The sequence below is a fragment of the Ammodytes marinus genome (assembly GCF_949987685.1).
Source record: "Ammodytes marinus genome assembly, chromosome: 21".
NCBI classification, from domain to species: domain Eukaryota; kingdom Metazoa; phylum Chordata; class Actinopteri; order Uranoscopiformes; family Ammodytidae; genus Ammodytes; species Ammodytes marinus.
This window is the reverse complement of record NC_137225.1, coordinates 24,456,579-24,473,765: the sequence shown is the minus strand read 5'-3', so window position 1 is coordinate 24,473,765 and position 17,187 is coordinate 24,456,579. Positions and strand designations below refer to the sequence as shown.

At 41.7% G+C, this 17,187-nt stretch overlaps 2 protein-coding genes across 2 annotated transcripts in view; both read left to right on the top strand.

Annotated features, from left to right (window-relative positions):
- Positions 1-783: 783 nt before the first annotated feature.
- Positions 784-11,280, top strand: eif2s3 (eukaryotic translation initiation factor 2, subunit 3 gamma; the record flags this gene model as incomplete). Its single annotated transcript, XM_080049772.1, has 12 exons — positions 784-852; positions 2,172-2,235; positions 3,012-3,139; positions 4,103-4,218; positions 4,931-5,025; positions 5,681-5,839; positions 6,604-6,738; positions 7,153-7,247; positions 7,750-7,894; positions 8,681-8,850; positions 10,100-10,272; positions 10,901-11,280. 12 exons carry the CDS (start codon positions 784-786, stop codon positions 10,962-10,964), a joined length of 1,413 nt encoding a protein of 470 aa, XP_079905898.1. The 3' UTR covers positions 10,965-11,280.
- Positions 11,281-12,745: 1,465 nt separating this feature from the next.
- lrrc31 (leucine rich repeat containing 31) overlaps positions 12,746-17,187 on the top strand; it is a 13,364-nt gene continuing 8,922 nt past the window's right edge. Inside the window, exons 1-3 of the mRNA XM_080049804.1 lie at positions 12,746-12,865; positions 14,065-14,223; positions 15,460-15,609. Coding sequence (XP_079905930.1) covers positions 12,853-12,865; positions 14,065-14,223; positions 15,460-15,609 — 322 coding nt within the window. The 5' untranslated portion in view covers positions 12,746-12,852. The remainder of the gene's footprint in view (positions 12,866-14,064; positions 14,224-15,459; positions 15,610-17,187) is intronic.

The following is a 17,187-nucleotide window of genomic DNA, read 5'->3' as shown; positions in this document are numbered from 1 at the left end:
GCAGTATAGCTTTAATAAAGCTTATTCCTTTTCTTTTTGGTTGTTCTCTGAGCTTTTACTGTATTACTTTACCATGTTCAAAAAATAAAGCCTTCTTTCATTTATTGATTCACTGGAGTAGGCTGATGTTGTCATTTCAGAATTTCCTTCGGATCAAGAAAGTATTTATCTATCTATCTATCTATCTATCTATCTATCTATCTATCTATCTATCTATCTATCTATCTATCTATCTATCTATCTATCTATCTATCTATCTATCTATCTATCTATCTATCTGATACCAAAAGAGAAAGAACTACAGATTTCATTTCGGGACTACAAAAAGCCAGTTGATGACGTCACTTCACAACGACGGACCCGACACATGGATAATATATATTTTTTTAAACTCTTTAAAGAAGCAGCAGTGTATGTAAAACCTCCGCCAAATTCGATGCTAAACAGTTATTATTTCGTTTAAATGGAGACAGTTTGCGATCATTTAATAAGATTTGTTTGACAAAAAGAAATCAGTTGCATCAGCCGTTATGAACGGACCCCGATGCGGCTTCTGCTGTACCTTGAATCACACGAGTTTATTATACTATCTATGGTTTCAAACGGTTTCAAACCACCTGTCAATCGAAAAATAAATATAGAAAATCAGCGTTGTCCCAGAAATATATTTTGTGATTTTTGTATGTACTTACAACACGATAAAGAGGACATAATTTAATATTATTAACTGACAACGTTCATCAGTTGAGATCAGGCGCCTCCTTCATTCCTTTTTCATTCAAGATGGCGGGGGACGAGTCTGGTACAACGCTTGGTCAGCCTCATCTGGCTCGACAAGACCTTAATTCTTTAGTAAGTGTCTATTCAACAAGTTTTATTATATTTTTATAAGTATTTCTGTGTCATGTCGCCCTAACGGTTACACAAACGGTTATAAATCGTTAGCTTTAACGGTCGGGTCATGACGGCACATGATAGCAGGCCCGGTGGAGCAGATATCCGCTTCTCTTTCTAACAATGATTGGCTTTAAACTCAATTTTAACAACATTTAAGGAACTTACTATAGGTATTAATAGTGCCGAATTATTCCTCGACTCTGTGATGAGCGAATAGGTTTCTTCTCAGCCCGGTCAGATTCGTATATCAGCTTATTTTGTAAATTGAACTTGTTGACGTAAAATCTGAAAAATAGTCAATGGGGTTTTGAACGGGGATGGGAGCCTTCTAGAATACACGCATTGTTGGATCCGAACGTTGACGTGAACCGTTCAATTGAAGTTAAATCAATAAAAATGTCAATGGTGTTCTGAACGGTGATTGACGCGGGTAGATCATCTGTATTGCATCAGTAATTGATAGTCGCTCTGAGGAAAGTACCTGGCTATTGTTAGAAGGTGTTGGTAATGACAGGGTTCCGCTTTAGAGTTAAAATAATAATTCCATTCAGAATATAATATATCTGTATTGTCATTGTAAGAAGTACAACGAAATTAAGCGCAGTCCTTGTTCAGTGCCAAAACATCACATCGAGGTTTTACGTATGCATGAATAAATAAATTAAAACTATAAAAAACCTAACTATAGTCAACTTATGTGCATTTAAAATACACATAAGACACACCCACACAAACATTCACATTAATAAATATGCTTACACAAATGTGATACACAACTATGCTTTGATAGCAACATTAGGGCTGTTGAGAAAAAACTTATAAAACGTTCTTTTTGATTATTATTTTGTTACCTTTTTTATTTAAACCTGCAGTGTGTAGAATTTTGGGTTTTATTTCCTAGCAGATTTTCTAGAAAGTAATTATAATATCCATAAGTACATTTAATTTAGTGCATAAAAGCTGAAAAAAATGTTTTGAATATTTTTTTTTTCTCTTAGAAAGGGTCTCATATATGTCCATATTTCTGCATATTTTGGACCAAGGCCTAGTGCCGCCATCTTGAAAGTGTCATAGTTGAAATGTCATCAGGTGCATTGTTTAAAATTTAGAATTGTTCTTGTCCTTGAAGGCCACTGTAGCTTCTGTTATTATTCAAAAGGGTTGGGGTTACCCAGGGAGCGTTGCATTCTAGGACTTTGTAGATGATGTCATATTACACACTGCACCTTTAAACCAAAGTGTCATGGGTCTAACGTGTGTCTGTGTGTTTGCAGGACGTGTCCAAGCTGACGCCTCTCTCTCAGGAGATCATCAGCAGACAGGCCACCATCAATATCGGTACGAGAAACAGACAAACGTGTAGTCTGTCTGTCTGTCTGTCTGTCTGTCTGTCTGTCTGTCTCTCTCTCTGTCTGTCTCTCTTGTCTGTCTGTCTCTCTGTCTGTCCCCACACAGCAGTGGATAGGGGCAACAAAACATTTTCACTTTTTAAGAAAATAGTCCATAGTCACTTCCTCTGAAAATACACTTTTAAAGATGTAGTCAGGGATTCAGTGAGAACGCTTGATGTCCAAATCAGTGAATATCTCCTCGCGATGCGCTGCGTGTGTGCGTGTGCGTGTGCGTGTGCGTGTGCGTGTGCGTGTGTGTGTGTGTGTGTGTGTGTGTGTGTGTGTGTGTGTGTGTGTGTGTGTGTGTGTGTGTGTGTGTGTGTGCGAGCTGAAACAATACCCAGTTGTAATGCACAGCCTAGACTCTGTAAACAGGTGTGCAAACAAAGGGGGCTGACTGTAGCTAGCAACATGCCTGTTTACAGAGCCAAGGCTGTGTAATAATACTGGATTTATTTATTTTATTTTTTAAATCTAGTGTTGATGTAAAGCCTAGGCTCTGTAAATGAGTGTATGTAAACAAAGGGACCCATTGATGCTTGCTAGATTATTTTTTTCAGCACAGACATTAAAGACAGGTAGTGGATCGTGAGGAGATATTCACTGATTTTGACAACAAGCGTTCTCCAGAATCACTGACTGCACCTTTAACCCTCAAAATCTCGATTGAGGACTTTGCTTTATTATTATTTTTGCCTTTTTGTCCCTCGTGTGTTGCTGTAGGAACCATCGGTCACGTGGCCCACGGCAAGTCCACCGTAGTGAAAGCTATTTCTGGAGTTCACACTGTCCGGTTCAAGAACGAGCTGGAGAGGAACATCACCATCAAACTGGGATATGCCAACGCTAAGGTACAAATATAGATTAACTGGGCGCCCTTAGCTCAGTTGGTAGGGCGTCCCCCCCATGGGCCTCGGCCAGCAGCAGACCCGGGTTCGATTCCAGCCCGCGGTCGTCCTCTGCATGTCACTCCCCTCTCTGCCCCATTTCAACTCTATCTCTACACTATCAATAAAGCATAAAAAATGCCAAAAAAATATCTTTAAAAAAAAAAATATATATATATAGATTAATTTATCTATCTATTCATCTACCTGACTTCTGCCTCCTTTTGAATAGTTTTTATTCATTTTAGACTTATAGGGAAATAATTTTTTTGTAGTTTACATGTTTTTTTTATGCGCTTTCCTTTTTAATTGTGCTTTTTATCAGTTTGGCTTTTTGTTTGAAACAGTGTTTTGAAAAATGCTGTACAAATAAGGTTATTATTTATCTATTCGTCTACCTTACTTCTGCCTCCTTTTACATGTTTTAAAGCTGCAGTGTGTAGAATTTTGGGTTTTATTTCCTAGCAGATTTTGTAGAAAGTAATTATAATATCCATAAGTACATTTAATTTAGTGCACAATAGCTGAATTTTTTTTTTTAATTATTTATTTTTCCCTTAGAAAGGGTCTCATATATGTCCATATTTCTGCATATTTTGGACCAAGGCCTAGTGCCGCCATCTTGAAAGTGTCATAGTTGGAATGTCATCAGGTGCATTGTTTAAAATTTTGAATTGTTCTTGTCCTTGAAGGCCACTGTAACTTCTGTTATTATTCAAAAGGGTTGGGGTTACCCAGGGAGTGTTGCATTCTAGAACTTTGTAGAACTTTCTTGATGATGTCATATTACACACTGCACCTTTAAAGTCTTTTATTTTTGCTTTTTATCCGTCTTGCAGCACTTGTAACTGTGTTTTGAAAAATGCTTTATATTTAGTATATTGTTACATTCTTACTAATTATCTTATTTCCATGTTGTTGCTACAGGTGTATAAGCTTGATGACTGTCCCCGGCCTGAATGCTACCGGTCGTGTGGCAGCTCCACTCCCGATGAGTTTCCCTCAGACATCCCCGGGACCAAGGGAAACTTCAAACTGGTCAGGTGAGAAAGCAAGCAACAGACCACATACAGTCTATGCATACAGGCAACTTTCTAGCTAACCCTTTGTAACAATTAGCTGTTTGCTGCTTATGAGTAAGGCCTTCTTTCATTTTATACTCTACAGACAGAGTGGGTTGATATAGCCTGTCGATTTCTACATGTCTACATTTATGCAGGTTGAACAGGTGTATTGATATAGTTTGGGTTTTTTACTTTAGAAGGTTTTGTTGCACGTACTCTTAAAAGCGTTGTTGACGGGGGCGCCTTTAGCTCAGTTGGTAGGGCGTCCCCCTCCCGGGCCGGGCCCAGCAGCAGACCCGGGTTCGATTCCCGCCCGCGGTCGTTCTCTGCATGTCACTCCCCTCTCTGCCCCATTTCACCTCTGTCTCTCTGCACTATCAATAAAGCATAAAAATGCCCAAAAAATATCTTTAAAAAAAAAAAAAAAAAAAAAAAAGCGTTGACGTCAACTGGGTTACGACAATCTTCAAGTTATCTTTCAAAATGTTGCCCTGGCCATGACTTATACACACGCACGCACACACACACACACACGCACGCACACACACGCACAGAGGGACAGACAGATTCTGCAGACTAGCTTTGTATCATCTCGAAATAGAAATAGTTTGTGGTATTTTTTTATATGAAATACATGAATGCATGTCTCTAAGAAAATTTAAATAATTTTCAAAACGTTTCTCTCTGTCAGACACGTGTCCTTCGTAGATTGTCCCGGTCACGACATCTTGATGGCGACCATGTTGAACGGCGCCGCTGTCATGGACGCTGCTCTCCTGCTCATCGGTGAGTTCAACTCTCACCAAAATAACAAACTTACTCCGGTCTCCTTTTTAGAATTTGTCTGATTTTTGGATGTCATAGCAGGATGCAGCAGAGCAGGATGGAAAAATATCTCCTGAAGAGTGGCATGCGCTGGACGTTGACAATTTATATGTGCCTAAAGACTTAGTTAAAGGCCTACTTCACCGGTTTGAATATGAAGGTGTATTGAATTCTGAGAAGGATCTCAGAATTCAATACACCTTCATATTCAAACCGGTGAAGTAGGCCTTTAATGTTGTTAATATGCTTGTTTTTATTCCCCACATGCTTTCCATTGTTCTTGTTTTAATTTATTTCAGTTTAAGAATTAGGCGGCCCTTTATGTAGGTGGAACCCTTTTTAAATACGGGTTGGGAGGGGCTGTCTGTTTATTGTTCTAACACATTGATTATATATGTTCTATGTATGATTTGAATGAAACAAAATAAAATAATATAGTAATATCAAGTAATACAAACTTTAAAAAATTCTAATAATAATTCTCCTGCCACCCTTCGGACGATAACACAAAGTAATATGTATGAATATGCAAAGAGAAAATTGTGTATTTTGTGTAATTGTCCGGAAGAATAATAAATAAACTAAAATAATTCTTCTTCTGTGGTCCCTATCCCAGCGGGTAACGAGTCGTGCCCCCAGCCCCAGACCTCCGAGCACCTCGCTGCCATAGAGATCATGAAGCTCAAACACATCCTGATCCTCCAGAACAAGATCGACTTGGTGAAGGAGAGCCAGGCCAAGGAGCAGTACGAGCAGATACTCGCCTTCGTACAGGGTCAGTCGCTATATCTATCAACCAATCTCTCTGTGTGTGTGTGTGTGTCTGTGTGTGTGTGTGTGTGTGTGTGTGTGTGTGTGTGTGTGTGTGTGTGTGTGTGTGTGTGTGTGTGTGTGTGTGTGTGTGTGTGTGTGTGTGTGTGTGTGTGTGTGTGTGTGTGTGTGTGTGTGTGTGTGTGTGTGTGTGTGTGTGTGTGTGTGTGTGTGTGTGTGTGTGTGTGTGTGTTTTCAACTTAAGTATTCATAAAAGCTATAGTGCGTAGTGAATAAGAGAGCCACTACCGTAACATACCAGCAGATGTCAGTACTCCTAAATGAGCTGTTAAATGGGGCTTTGCTGATCAGGCTTTTTGGTGAAGCATTTGGCCAGAAAGATTCAACACATTCACAGGGCTTCATCACACCATCACTAATAACATCACTAATCCCAAGAGTTAGGACTAAACGAGGAGAAGCAGCTTTTAGTTTTTATGCACCAAATATCTGGAACAAACTCCCAGAAAACTTGAGGTCTGCTGCAACCCTCAGTTCTTTTAAATCGAGTCTGAACACTTTTCTGTTTCCATTTTAACCTGTACTTTTAATTTAATTTAAATGTTTTACTTCTTTTCATTCGCTTTTAAATGTCTTCTAATGTGTTTTATGTATTTTAATCTTGCCCCTGTAAAGCACTTTGAGTGGCCTTGTGTTTGAATTGTGCTATAGAAATAAACTTGCCTTGCCTTGTGTGTGTGTGTAACTTGTGTATTGTTCCTGTTACAGGCACGGTAGCAGAAGGCGCTCCCATCATTCCTATCTCCGCTCAGCTCAAATACAACATCGAGGTCGTGTGTGAATATATTGTTAAGAAGATCCCCGTGCCCATAAGAGACTTCACCTCAGAGCCCAGACTGATCGGTAAGAGGAAATACACACACACACACACACACACAGTCACTCACTCACTCACACACACACAGTAATACACAGACACTCACTCACTCACGCACAGAAAGACACGAACGCACTCACTCACTCACTCACTCACACTAAGACACTCACTCTCTCTCACACACACACACACACACACACTCACTCACTCACTCACTCACTCACTCACTCACTCACTCACTCACTCACTCACTCACTCACACAGTAATACACAGACTCTCACTCACTCACAGAATAACACACTCTCTCTCACACACTCACTCACTCACTCACTCACTCTCTCTCACACACACACACACACACACACACACACACACACACACACACACACACACACGCACACACACAGAGTTAATCTAATTGCCTTGTCCTGTGTTGCAGTGATCCGGTCTTTTGATGTGAACAAACCGGGCTGTGAAGTGGACGACCTGAAAGGGGGCGTGGCAGGAGGCAGCATCCTCAAGGGAGTGCTCAAGGTCAGACACGTTCTTCTCACGTTATATTCAAACTGCAGCGTTGAAGAAACATTCTAATTGCGAAAACCATTTATTTGTACCTTCACCTTTTGGCTCTATTAAACCTGCAGTGTGTAGAATTTTGGGTTTTATTTCCTAGCAGATTTTGTAGAAAATAATTATAATGTCCATAAGTACATTTAATTTAGTGCATAATAGCTAAATTTTTTTTATTATTATTATTTCCCTTAGAAAGGGTCTCATATATGTCCATATTTTTGCATATTTTGGACCAAGGCCTAGTGCCGCCATCTTGAAAGTGTCATAGTTGGAATGTCATCAGGTGCATTGTTTAAAATTTAGAATTGTTCTTTTCCTTGAAGGCCACTGTAGCTTCTGTTATTATTCGCCCCCTGACAGAACATTTTATTATTATTTTTTTATTGGTGCGCTCCCCTAACCCCCCCCCCCCCTTCCCCCCCTGTGCGCTGCCCTAACCCTTCCCCCTCTGTCTACCCCTCAGGTGGGCCAGGAGCTGGAGGTGCGTCCCGGTATCGTGTCCAAAGACCACGAGGGGAAGCTGATGTGTAAACCGATCTTCTCTAAGATCGTCTCTCTGTTCGCTGAACACAACGACCTGCAGTACGCCGCTCCAGGAGGCCTGATTGGTACGGATATACACACACACACAGACACACACACACACACACACACACTTACTGAATCACTCGCTCGCTCACACACACACACACACACTTACTGAATCACTCACTCACTCGCGCACACACAGACAGACAGACACACGGAACACACTCACTCGCTCACTCACTCATTCACTTACATGCTCACTCGCTCATACACACACACACTTACTGAATCACTCACTTGCGTACACACACTCGCTCATACAGACACACAGACAGACAGATAGACACACGGAACACACTCACTCGCACGCTCACTCACTCATTCACTTACATGCTCACTCGCTCATACACGCACGTACACACACACACTGAATCACACGGAACACACACACACTCACACAATTAATGCATGAAAAATACCAGACGTTAACCTACTGTGTGTGTGTGTGTCTCTCTCTATCCATCTATCTATCTCTCTCCTTCTCCCTCCATCCTATCTATCTATCTATCTATCTATCCATCCATCCATCCATCCATCCATCCATCCATCCATCCATCCATCCATCCATCCATCCATCCATCCATCCATCCATCCATCCATCCATCCATCCATCCATCCATCCATCCATCCATCCCTCTCTCCCTCCCTCCCTCCCTCCCTCCCTCCCTCCCTCCCTCTCTCTCTCTCTCTCTCTCTCTCTCTCTTTCTTTCTTTCTTTCTTTCTTTCTTTCTTCCTTCCTTCCTTCCTCGCTCTCTTTCTTTCTTTCTTTCTTTCTTTCTCTCTCTCTCCCTCCCCCCCCCCCCAGGTGTGGGCACTAAGATCGACCCCACCCTGTGCCGTGCGGACCGTATGGTGGGTCAGGTGCTGGGAGCGGTCGGAGCTCTGCCGGAGATATTCACTGAGCTGGAGATCAGCTACTTCCTGCTCCGGAGGCTGCTGGGCGTCCGCACTGAGGGGGACAAGAAGGCCGCCAAGGTGAGACGCAATGCACCCTGGGTAGTGGAGTCCAGGGGGGAGACATATTGTAGTCCAAAAGGCAACATATTGGTTGCGTTCCGAATCGCATACTTTCTACTATATAGTATGTAGAAAAAAGATTTAGGATGTCCCGATTCTTGTGGCCAGATTTAGTATGGTTAGAAAGACCCGGATGTCCTACTTCATGCGGCCAAGATTGTTAGTGTTGAAAAGTGCATCCTATTTGGGCGATTCTGACCCACAATCCAGTGCGCACGTGAAGTGACGTCACATCGACGAAGCCTCCATATGAAAACAAACGGGGATGCGACGGATATAAAAGCAAGAGGCAAGATCAAGGCGCAATGTTATGATGAAATAAAAGAGTAAAAGTATGCCCCAATAGTATGCCTACTGCATCCTAACTAGATTATATTTATCGTCGGATGTAGTATGTAGAATAGAAAAAAGAAAGAGTATGCGATTCGGAACGCAACCATATTGTAGTCCAGAAGTAGTAGAGTAAGTAGCTGGAGTTTAAAGGTCCTGGTTTTGTACTCATTTAAAGTGAACCAAAAAAATGGGTGTAGTTTATATTGAGGGGGACAAGAAGGCCGCCAGCCAAGGTGAGACGCAATGCACCTTGGGTAGTGGAGTCCAGAGGGAACATATTGTAGTCCAGAGGCAGGGATAGATGCCCTGCTTTCCAAATCGCATACTTTCTTCTTTCTATTCTAGATATTACATCTGACAATAAAAATGATCTAGTTAGGATGCAGTAGGCATACACTTTAAACACACTTTTACTTAATCTAATTTAAAAAGTATTATGATAAAATTAGCAAAATTTAATTCAGAGCAATGTAAATGGAAAAAACAAAACGCTTTATTGTTGATAAATAAAGAGTCTTTTCCTTGTTTGGGATAAACAGTCTAATTTTCTTTATTTAAAAAAAAAAGTGTTTCCTGATTTACGTTTGTATAACATTCAGAATCACACTGATACATTTTTTTTTTTTTAATATTTTTATGCTTTATTGATAGTGTAGAGACAGAGTTGAAATGGGGCAGAGAGGGGAGTGACATGCAGAGAACGGCCGCGGGCTGGAATCGAACCCGGGTCCGCTGCTGGCCGAGGCCCATGGGGGGGGGGTGGGGACGCCTTACCAACTGAGCTAAGGGCGCCCCCCAATCACACTGATAATTGTGAATTTTTTTGAACAGTCTCATGACACATTCTTTCTTCTTTTTCTTCCCCCCCCTGTAGGTCCAGAAACTGTCCAAGAACGAGGTGTTGATGGTGAACATTGGGTCGCTGTCCACAGGCGGACGGGTCAGCGCGGTGAAGGCCGATCTCGCCAAGATCGTCCTGACAAACCCCGTCTGCACCGAGGTGGGGGAGAAGATCGCTCTCAGCAGGAGGGTCGAGAAGCACTGGCGGTAAGGAGGGAGAGTTTAGCGTGTGTGTGTGTGTATGTGTGTGTGTGTGTGTGTGATTATTACTGTCAATATGTAATAGACAATAAATGGTCGAGAAGCATTGGCGGTAAGGAGCAATATATGGAGCAAGTTTTATTTATTTTTCAGTATTACAAAGTGCAAAGTTACAGACAGTTTATATGAAAAAAATTAAATGATGTCGCTTATATCAAAACAAACAATAAAAGAAATATCCAAAATACCCAAAGATCATTCCTCCCAAGTCACTAAAAATGTCCCCCAAAATATCAAGATATCATTTTGTCAATATTGCACTACTCTGGGGGCGCCCTTAGCTCAGTTGGTAGGGCGTCCCCCCCCCATGGGCCTCAGCCAGCAGCGGACCCGGGTTCGATTCCAGCCCGCGGTCGTTCTCTGCATGTCACTCCCCTCTCTGCCCCATTTCAACTCTGTCTCTACACTATCAATAAAGCATAAAAATGCTCCAAAAAATATCTTAAAAAAAAAAATAAAAAAAATGGCACTACTCTGGATCAGTGGTCAAAAAAATAAAACCTTGAATGTTGTTTAAAATACCTTTTTTATATTGTCCTCTAATTGTGTTTTATTCTATTTTCCCTTCCCCCAGTTTGATCGGATGGGGACAGATCAGGAGAGGTCAGACCGTCACACCAACAATCGACGACGACTGAGAAAATACTATCACCTGGAACTCACAACCAACAACCAACACACTCTACTCTTCATCAATACCAATATTATAGTTTAGTTTTTTTTAGTTTTTTTTCTTGATATTTGTTTTGATTTTTTGTTTCTATGGCTACAAAGGAAAGAATGGAACGGAACCGGACATTTTTGTCGGCGTTTTAAAAAATAATTTAGAACGTTTTTTTTTTTAGACTCAATATCACAACCTGCAAACCCCGGAGCGTTATTCAGTACAGAAACCCAACCCTGTACTCTACTCACAATTCTGTCAGATATAATAAAAATAAAATTTGGAAGAAATCTTGTGTTATTTGTTATTTTTGTTGATGAATTTGACTTCATATGAGAATAACTTTCATTTTTACAACATTTGTGTTTTTGCAGATTTTGGAAACAGCCTTTAATTTCATTTTATAAATCAAAATTACTATGTATGTACAGGTCTAAATGCATTTTCATTAGCCTGGTTCTACCAGACCATCGTACTTCATTTCATTTGTACAGAAGGTCTGGAATCGCTCAATTGACAAACGTTAACTCACTTGAAGACGGATGTCTGTTGAAGTTTAAAACTATTGGATCTGCCCAGTGCCACTCTGGACCTGCCAACCAACCGTGTCATGCGCCGGCTTCTGAGCCACTCCCTCTGTTCGCTGATTGGACCGGCAGAAATCTGTCCGGAGAAAACCTAAGAATATAGCTACCGCACACCCAGACTGACTACTGCAGGGAAATGAAAATTGAGCGGAAGTAGTAGGCGGGCGGTGCCAGGCTACATTTTTATCATGTTTTTAAGAAGAAAATCTGAATCCTTTGTCATTGTATAGTGTACAACTAAATTAAAGCAGCATCCAAGTAGTGCAATGTACGCATAAACATAGAAAGATAATATGTACAGGGTTTATCAATAATTGCACATTGTCTGTGTATGTGTGTGTCATGAGTCAGACAAATCCTTCAGTAATAACCTTCAGAATAGTGCTGAGAATGATTATGGAAAGTTTGGTTGATGTAAGTGTTTTAGAAGTTGAGATTTTTGGTTCAGACCCAGGGTACTGATTTTTATTTTTTTACACAATTAATATGTCGTTAATACTGCACAGGGCACACCTCTTTATATTGTTTTTTTTTATATAATATTTTTGCTATGGGGGTGGAGGGGGAACAGCTTCCATGTCACTATGTCCAAATTATTCCATTAATTTTATTCTAAACCGGAACACAGAAAAACTAAAATCCGATATAAAAAGGTTCATCCTATGTGTGCTGTCTGTGTAGCCCATGGACATATAAAGAAAGGTGTCGCCCCTGTAGATTGAACTAATAATCCTCGCGCACACCTGATGCTTTCCAACATTTATGTACTGAAGGTGTTGTGTGTTCTACTTCCGGGATGATGATCCACCTGATGATGAGCACGAGACGTGACGTCATGTAGCAGTTAAACTTCAACCCAACGCGAACACTCTCGAGTCAAGAAGAGCTGCTCGGAGGAAATATGAAGACGTGAAGATGTCTGTTTAGTTTGATTTAGTTCATTGCGGCTTTTCCTGAAGCGCTCGTGCAGGTGAACGGATATCCCCCTGACGTCATTAGTCTGTATCTCTTAACAACGAGACCGTGAACGCATCTCCGCTCGCGAAACATGTTAGAATAGAGACAGTTTTGTTGTTGTATGATCTTCTAGTTCATTGCGACCTTGCTTGAAGCGCTCCTAGCAGGTTAAGTTTATCGGATCTCCTCATGTCCTGAAGTCATTTGTTTTATTTTATCTCAGACCGTGAACGCATCTCCGCTCGCGACTGACTGATAGGCTTACTAAAGAGTTTTTAAGTTCATTTATTGTTTTAATCTTTTTCTAAACCATCCAAAATGGAGGCTGCAGGTAAGATCACTTCTGCTGATTGCAGAGGTTTTTTAGGCTATAATTAACACTGCTAGTTTACAGGTGTTAAGATAACTAGATCTACTGCACTTGCACGTTCAATTTAGGGGGCTAAGTTTGTGTGTGTGTGTGTGTGTGTGTGTGTGTGTGTGTGTGTGTGTGTGTGTGTGTGTGTGTGTGTGTGTGTGTGTGTGTGTGTGTGTGTGTGTGGTAGTTGTAGCAGCCTATTTGAGTCTTATATTATTATCTCATAAGTAGACTACTCCAAATCATCTCAGGCGGAAAAATTGCAATTTTTAACTTCATAACATGTAGCCTGTCTGACAGCTTTAGTTATTTAAAGGTGCAGTGTGTAATATGACATCATCAAGAAAGTTCTACAAAGTTCTAGAATGCAACGCTCCCTGGGTAACCCCAACCCTTTCGAATAATAACAGAAGCTACAGTGGCCTTCATGGACAAGAACAATGCACCTGATGACATTCCAACTATGACACTTTCAAGATGGCGGCACTAGGCCTTGGTCCAAAATATGCAGAAATATGGACATATACGAGACCCTTTCTAAGGGAAAAAAATAAATTCAAACATTTTTTTCAGCTATTATGCACTAATAAGTAATATTATAATTACTTTCTACAAAATCTGCTAGGAAATAAAACCCAAAATAAAATTCTACACACTGCAGGTTTAAAGTTGCTACGAGGAACTTTTAAATATTTCAGAAACGATCTAATTTTTCCTCTGATCATAAATTACCTGTATAAAATATGTACATAATGCATGTGTACTGAATCTAACAGTAGGGACTTTAAGCAGCGGTGTTTTAGGGACGGCTACGGCGCCAGGGAAAGATTCCAACGGGCTCCACTATCACCTAGCAACACTTAGACCGGCTACTTGCTGCAGTTGGTGTAGCGCTCACAACGTCAAAAACCCATTCTGCCGTTGTAAACAGACGGACTGCGGCTCTGACTCGCTCTGACTACAGCGATAGAAGGTGATGACATAAATTCTCGAATGCTAAACATTCTACTCGACCGCCGTAGCCGTCCTCTCAACCGTCGTTGCTTAAAGTCCCTAATCTTATAATCCTGCCTTGCGATTGGTCAGAGAGTTTTAACAGTCTTGTAATCCTGTCCTCTTATTGGTCAGAAGAGTTGTAACAGTCTTGTAATCCTCTCTTCTGATTGGCTCAGAGGGTCCCAGAGGGCGGGACAAACGCACGGCGCTGGACGTGATCATGAGTCAGATCAGACGGAAGCGTTCGGCCACAGACAGGAAGTCACTGGGACGCTTCCTGTCCTGGAACGCAGAGAGGGCGACAGGCATTCCAGAGGACACAGAGACAGACAGTGGTGAGGACAGACAGACAGACAGACAGACAGACAGACAGACAGACAGACAGACAGACACACAGACAGACAGACAGACAGACAGACAGACAGACAGACACACAGACAGTGGTGGGAACAGACAGACAGACAGACAGGCAGGCAGACAGACAGACAGGCAGGCAGACAGACACACAGAGACAGACAGTGGTGAGGACAGACAGATAGACAGACAGACAGACAGACAGACAGACAGACAGGCAGGCAGGCAGACAGACAGACAGACAGACAGACAGACAGGCAGGCAGACAGACAGACAGACAGACAGACAGACAGACAGACAGACAGACAGACACACAGACAGTGGTGGGTACAGACAGACAGACAGACAGACAGACAGACAGACAGACAGACAGACAGACAGACAGACAGACACACAGACAGACACACAGACACACAGACAGACAGACAGTGGTGAGGACAGACAGACAGACAGACAGACAGACAGACAGACAGACAGTGGTGAGGACAGACAGACAGGCAGGCAGACAGACAGACAGTGGTGAGGACAGATAGACAGACAGACAGACAGACACACAGGCAGACACACAGGCAGACACACAGAGACAGACAGTGGTGGGTACAGACAGACAGACAGACAGACAGACAGACAGTGGTGGGTACAGACAGACAGGCAGGCAGGCAGACAGACAGACAGACAGACACGCAGACACAAAGACAGACACAGAGACAGACAGACACACAGACAGACAGACAGACAGACAGTGGTGGGGACAGACAGACAGACAGACACACAGACAGGCAGACAGACAGACACACAATGGTGGGTACAGACAGACAGACAGTGGTAGGGACAGACAGACACACAGACAGACAGACAGTGGTGAGGACAGACAGACAGACAGACAGACAGACAGACAGACACACAGACAGACACACAGACAGACAGACAGATAAACACACACACACAGAGGGGTGGCATTCCAGAAGACACCAGTTTGTGAACGCTGCCATACTGAGAAACACAGAGAGAGTTTTGTGGAGCTGATAATAGGCTCAATCAACTTTGTGTCAACTCATTTACAGATGGCTTGACTGAATTTAGTAATTAGATTAAAAAAAATAATGTGTGTTCTTTTGTGTTTTCAGGTGTCTTGGAGAGGTTAAAATGTCTTGCAGAGGTTAAAATGTAGAATATATAAAGCCTTATTGTGTAAAATGTGTTTTGTTGTGTCCCAGTGGTAGCAGAGGCAGCAGAGAGAGAGAGTGAGCGTGAGCTGGGCTGGGGCAGAGTGCGTCTCTTCCTCCAGAGATTGGGGAAGAGAGAAGACAGCCGGAGCCTCAGCCTGGCCCACTGTGACGTCACTGCTACCGACCTCATGGAACTGGGTGAATATAATCTAAAATGGCTTCTTTTAGGTGTATTACGGTGGTGTAGTGGATAGAGCGTGTACCATATCGGCTCCGGCCTTTCGTTGCAGTGGTCGCGGGTTCAAATCCGACCCGTGGACCTTTACTGCAGGTCATTCTCTCTCTCTCTCTCTCTCTCTCTCTCTCTCTGTCTCCCCATTTCAACTCTGTACTGTCAAATAAAGCTTGAAAATGCCCAAAAATTATCTTTAAAAAAATAATGCTTCCTACATTACAGTGAATAAATATACTTTAGGTACATTAAAATTAATTATTCAAGGTGTAGGAACATAAATTGAGATGTATTTGTTGAAAGCATACAGAGGCCTTGAATCTACAGGGTGAAATATCGTACTATAAAAGTGCTTCTTCATATCCGTTGGCAGAGATGGGGGTAAGTCACTAATGTGCAAGTCACAAGCAAGTCTCAAGTCATAACCTTCAAGTCTCAAGCAAGTCCAAGTCACTGTGGTGAGAATCAAGCAAGTCACAAGTCAAGTCATTGCTCAGGTCAAGCAAGTCACAAGTCAAGTCATACAAAAATCATATTATCTAACCCAGTTTCTACATTTAAAAGACCTGCATTTCACAGTTCTCTTCTTCATACCGTCATCGACAACATCATCCTTGAACTACAATTGAATTATTCTTGGTCTGACCGAGGGGTCTTCAACTAAAATTGAAATGGGTCCAGTTGACAACATTTTCTTACAGCAAAGGTCCGAATCTCATAATGTCTGCATCCAATAGCGACCCCTTATCTATCACATATGATCAACACCGCACATTTCCTTTTCTTTCAACCACATTTAGGCTACTTTCAATTTTCAAGTAGCTTACTTTTAACATGGAAAACAAGAAAGGCAAATAGTAACAGATAGCCTACTACTTAGGCTACACAAAACAGACACTTAAACCTGCAGTGTGTAGAATTTTGGGTTTTATTTCCTAGCAGATTTTGTAGAAAGTAATTATAATATCCATAAGTACATTTAATTTAGTGCATAATAGCTGAAAAAAATGTTTTGAATTATTTATTTTTCTCTTAGAAAGGGTCTCATATGTGTCCATATTTCTGCATATTTTGGACCAAGGCCTAGTGCCGCCATCTTGAAAGTGTCATAGTTGGAATGTCATCAGGTGCATTGTTTAAAATTTAGAATTGTTCTTGTCCTTGAAGGCCACTGTAGCTTCTGTTATTATTCGAAAGGGTTGGGGTTACCCAGGGAGCGTTGCATTCTAGAACTTTCTTGATGATGTCATATTACACACTGCACCTTTAATCCCCATAATGCATTTAGAATAAAACAGGGCAAGGATCTGCGCTATGGCAAAAATATCATATCACCTTTTATTTTATGGCAGGATCACATTTTGATTTATCCCGATTAATTAATTTTTCATACTGGGGGGCGAACTGTCATAACGGGCAGTTTGCTGTGCTGTCGGTGCGGGTGCGGCGGCTGTGAGCTGTCGGAAGGAGCCGGTGAACGTGGAAGGTTGAACTGCATCATATTAATAACCGCTGTTTTGTCTCACAGAGATGCTTATATAAAG